We start from the raw sequence: 5,662 nt of genomic DNA on the forward strand, positions 1-5,662 counted from the left end.
ATGTCACATAAAATCGCACTCCAACTGTCTCAACATATCATCTCCTGAAGAGCAAACTCTCTTCTGGGATGGCATTAAATCTAAGTATACATGCAAGCGCTGCAAGAGGAAAAGTTACACGGATGAAACTCCATTAGAGCAGCCATGCAGTAGCATTGATAAGGAGATAAAACAATTTCTCTATCAGCCTCCTATGCCAAACAAAAACGGGAATCCCCCCCACATTAATGATCTGAAGACCGTTAATAAAAGCATTGATAAAGAAACTGTTGAGTCAATTTTGAATGCAATACCCCTTATATTGAAGGAGTACTTTATTTCGATAAACGGAGACCGAGACAAAGACTCGGTTATAGTCTGTATCCTTGACACTTTAAAAAAACTGGTTGATATTACAAACTCTGTGCAAGACGATATTGCGGACCTAAAATCACAAAACATTTCTATTAAAAGTGAAAATAAGGCGATTAAAACGTTATTGGACAACAACATAAATGGTCCGATAACAAACATTCAAAGAGAGATCAAAGAGATAAGAACAAATACCGAGTCTCTACATAAGATTTGTCTTAACAACCTTGTTGAAGAGGTCAAAGACATCAAACTTCAATACTCGACATTGACTAATCAGTTAACCATCATCAAAGACAGCATTGAAAAGTCGTATTCTAGTACTTTCGCTGATAAAGAATTAAATTTTTCAATTGATGACAGCTATAGCCAAGTGGTCAAAACCAATGGAAATGCAAAGGTTAAATCTAAAAATAATTGGAGTTTTCCAGAAAGAAGAAAAGGTAAACCAGCAACTAAGCCTCGGGTAAACAAACCCATCACGGTAGGAAAGAACTGTTCGTCCACAGTTCGCGGCTTATTACCCGATAATACCAAAGTTATCAGAAAAAAGGCGTTCTTCGTTTCCCGTATTGATCCTAAACTTTCCACGGCGAAATTCAAATGTTGGTTAGTCAAGGAATATTCGCTTAATACGCTAGTGCTGACTAGACTAAAGACCAAATCTCCCAACTACGCTTCATACCACGTCGCCTTGGGAGATGAGGAATTCGAAAGACTCAACAGTCCTGAGATATGGCCAGAAAATTCTGTGTATTCGGTTTACAGGGGCTGGCTACGGCACAGTAGGAAATACGACGAGATAAATGATGCCGTACTTGACGAAACAATAACCTTAGAAAATACGCAAATAAAGGAGCCTACTACGAAACCGGAAAATGTTGAAGAATATAAACAGACCGAGGTAAAAACGATAAACTAGAGTATGTAGAGCCTGCATATCTTATTATAAATATATTATGGGTAGTGAAAACATATGTCTTCGATATCAAAATGTTAAAGGTCTAAGAACCAAGCTAGATACCCTCAACACGAGTCTTATCAACTGTGATTCAGACATTATTTGTCTTACGGAAACCTTTTTTAATGATACTCATTTTAATGCTGATTTTATACCCGATGACATGACCGCTTTCCGGGCTGACCGCCTACAAAACGCCGAAAATACCATTCGGGGTGGTGGTTCAGTCATTATTACCAAACGCAATAGGAAAATCTTAAGACGAACAGACTTAGAATTGGCTTCGGAGTGTGTCTGGATAGAGGTAGCGGATGTGCGGGGAGGAAATATTCTTATTGGAAATCACTATTTTGCCCCCAATAACAATGTCGAAAGATACGCTAATTATTTCAGAAACGTTATAGAACGATTGCAGTCCCATAGTGGGAAAATAATTATAGTGGGAGACTTCAACCTACCAGGCGTAGACTGGACGCACATGACAGCGAGTGGTTGTAATAGTATGGTGAAGCCTAAAGCTCAAATTGTCTTAGACTTCGTGTGTGCGTTAAACGTATTTCAGCTTAACACACTCAAGAATAGTTTCGGTAATACGCTAGACCTGGTACTAACAAATTTCAACACTGTAAACTCAGAATTGGATATCACTCCGCTTCTACCGATTGATAAACTATATCATCCGCCGCTGAGTATAAAAATTCGCATAGAGGCTCCGCCGGAAAATATCCTTAAACAACCTTCACCCGAATACCCTGAGCAAAACGTCAAGCTAAACTATCGTAAAGGTGATTACGATCAACTCTATCGCTCTTTAAGATCCCAGGATTGGACGGAAATATATGCGGCTGGTAACCCAGACGAAGCGGTTAACTATTTACAAGCGGCAATTCAAGAGGACCTAGGAAAATACGTACCAAAAGCTGGAAAAGTTATCTCCAAATACCCTCATTGGTTTTCAAAAGAGCTACGGCAGAGTCTATCGAGAAAACACTACTATCATAAAAAATTCAAACGTATAGGAAATGAATTAGATCTCCAAAAGTTTAGGGATAACAGGAACGAAGCACAGCAGCTCTTAAATCGTGACAGACGTAATTGGAGTTATACGGTGGCACATGATCTTGAAGAGAAACCGGATATGCTCTGGACTTATGTTAATAACAGATTAAAACCGAAAGACAAGGAGGATATCATCATCTCCGACAAAGATGGAAACCCTCTCACATCAAACGAGGAAATTTCTGAAGCATTTTGTAATCTATTCCAAACCGTAGTAAGAGAGGACACCGAAAGGAACACCAATCAGGATAATGAGAACATAAAGGTCGCCGCCTACGATTCCTTCAGTACACTAGTAATATCATATAACGACGTCCACGACGCTATCGGAAAATTAAAACCGAAAAAATCAACGGGTATAGACCAGATCCCTGCATTTATCTTAAAGGGCTGCAAGGACGTTCTCATACCTCTTTTGGTGTACATATATAATCTATCAATCTTAACCGGTGTCTTTCCTGAAATGTGGAAAACATCAGTTATCATTCCAATCCATAAAAAGGGACCCAAGCAAAATGTAAACAATTATAGACCAATATCTTTAATATCCGTCTTTTCAAAGGTCTTTGAAATAATAATTCATAAATATGTGAGTACCTGGTTTATACCGCATCTATCAAAGGAACAACATGGATTTTGCAAGTCAAGGTCTACAACGACAAACTTAATATCACTTTTAAACTACGTAGCTCCTAGACTTGAGAAACAGAAACAGGTCGATTGCGTATTTATGGACCTATCTAAAGCATTTGATAGAATGAGTCACCAAATTCTACTCAGTAAGTTGGAGTCCTACGGGATTGGTGGTTCACTGTTACAATGGATAAAAAGTTACTTAGGTTTGAGATTAAACATAATAAAGGTCAATGGAGTACTCACTTCATCCACTTATAAATCCACTAGAGGAGTCCCGCAAGGGTCGGCCCTAGGTCCGTTATTATTTCTCATTTTCATCAATGACCTTTATACAAATATTACAAAAGATACCCAATTGCGAGCCTTCGCGGACGACAACAAAGCATTTAGAGAAGTCTCTAGCTTAACAGATTGCTTAGACTTAGAAAATGAAATAAAAAGTATTAGTAAATGGGGAAGAAAGAACGAAATGCCTCTTAATGCTACAAAAACATACGTTATCTCATTTTCAAGAAAAACCAACTCGATAACCTACGATTACAAAATTGACAACGATTCAATACAACGGATAAACATTACCAAAGACTTAGGAATATGGTTGGATACCAAAATGATTTTTAACGACCATATTGAACGAATGGTAGGAGAAACGCTCAGAAAGCTGTATGGTGTACTGAGAATTGCTAGAAACCTAAGCAGTTCGACGATATTCTCCCAACTGTATAAATCTGTCGTTAGACCAAAAATGGAATATTGCTCCTTAATATGGGGTGGCTGTACAAACTATCAATTAAACATTATAGAACGAGTGCAGAGGAAGTTCGCAAGAAAACTAAATATATATTTTCATAAAAGAATTCGATACAATTATAATGACACCCTAAAAAAAATAAATCTACTTACAATGTGTCAAAGATTTAAATACTTCGACATCATGTTTTTATTTAAATTGTTACACAACTATGTTGATTCTAACGAACTGCTTCCTTGTATTAAATTAAAAACGAACTTAATCAGTACTAGGACAAAAGATGTATTTTATATTTCTGAATTTAAAACGAGTTTAAACGCCCTTAAAAGAGCGCAAATCGAATATAATCATTTGAATAAATTTAATAATAATTTAGACATTTTTGAGAGATCTAAATATAAATTTCAGAAGGATTTGACTAATGCACTTTATGAAGATATATAAATAGTGATTTTAAATGACGAAAACAATTTGTTCAGAATGGCTTTTAAAATTGTATAACGTTAGATTTGACGGACAATCTTTGTTAACGAGAAATTAATTTAATGTAAAAAAAAAAAAAATCTATACATATATTTATATAACAAAACCTGTAACTCTATGAAAAGTGTTTTAAAACATGTTGAATTGCAGGAAATAAACAGTGATTGAATTGAATTGAATTGAATATAATTTATAAATATTTAATTAAATATAAGATTAATATAATTTATAAATATTTAATTAAATATAAGATTAATATAATTTATAAATATTTAATTAAATATAAGATTAATATAATTTATAAATATTTAATTAAATATAAGATTAATATAATTTATAAATATTTAATTAAATATAAGATTAATATAATTTATAAATATTTAATTAAATATAAGATTAATATAATTTATAAATATTTCATTAAATATAAGATTAATATAATTTATAAATATTTAATTAAATTAGAATAAATTATAGTACTTAACGTTATAACTTTGTAAATGACATTCGCCAAAGCTGTTTTTTAAAAAAACACCGTAACTGAACAAGCGTTAGTGGCTGAGTGGTTAGAGTAAATCTCTTGCACGAGGCAGACCCGGGTTCGATTCCCGGCTGGCGCCAATAAATCGGAAATTGATACTAAGACAATTACCGTGAACAATTGGTGGAGGTTGCATAACACTCAGACCCAACATCCACAACCATCATAACACAAACCCAACATGCACAACCGTCATAACACTAACTCAACATGCACAACCATCATAACACGAACTCAACATATTTCATTAAATATTAGATTAATATAATTTATAAATATTTAATTAAATTAGAATAAATTATAGTACTTAACGTTATAACTTTGTAAATGACATTCGCCAAAGCTGTTTTTTAAAAAAAACACCGTAACTGAATAAGCGTTAGTGGCTGAGTGGTTAGAGTAAATCTCTTGCACGAGGCAGACCCGGGTTCGATTCCCGGCTGGCGCCAATAAATCGGAAATTGATACTAAGACAATTACCGTGAACAATTGGTGGAGGTTGCATAACACTCAGACCCAACATCCACAACCATCATAACACAAACCCAACATGCACAACCGTCATAACACGGACTCAACATGCACAACCATCATAACACGAACTCAACATTCACAACCTACGCATAAACATTACAAAAACGAAATACACAATCAAACTGAGTTAAAACCGTCGGTGAGCGTTAACGAAAAAACACCATCGAAACCAAACCAAACCGCAAATGAAGCCGTTAACGCTCACCGTCACACGGTGGTTTTGTTTAAGTTTTATTCAATTTTGGGAGTTTAAAGTTCATTTTATATGGTAATCTTGTATTTTTACAACTCTCTAGTAAAATGTTATCCCTTTCTTTATATTTTGAAATGTGTATAATTGAATTTT

The 5,662-nt window shown here is 34.7% G+C and overlaps 1 protein-coding gene across 1 annotated transcript; it reads left to right on the forward strand.

The window, feature by feature from the left end:
• The first annotated feature begins 1,310 nt into the window (after positions 1 to 1,310).
• Positions 1,311 to 3,537, forward strand: LOC149946441 (uncharacterized). The gene is made up of 2 exons (XM_090170757.1): positions 1,311 to 3,447; positions 3,521 to 3,537. The coding sequence occupies exons 1-2, from the start codon at positions 1,311 to 1,313 to the stop codon at positions 3,535 to 3,537; spliced, it is 2,154 nt and encodes a 717-aa protein (XP_090026883.1).
• The last annotated feature ends 2,125 nt before the right edge of the window (positions 3,538 to 5,662 follow it).

The sequence above is a fragment of the Leiobunum rupestre genome, chromosome 4 (genome assembly GCF_980474605.1).
Source record: "Leiobunum rupestre chromosome 4, qqLeiRupe1.1.hap1, whole genome shotgun sequence".
In the NCBI taxonomy this organism is placed as follows: Eukaryota; Metazoa; Arthropoda; class Arachnida; order Opiliones; family Sclerosomatidae; genus Leiobunum; species Leiobunum rupestre.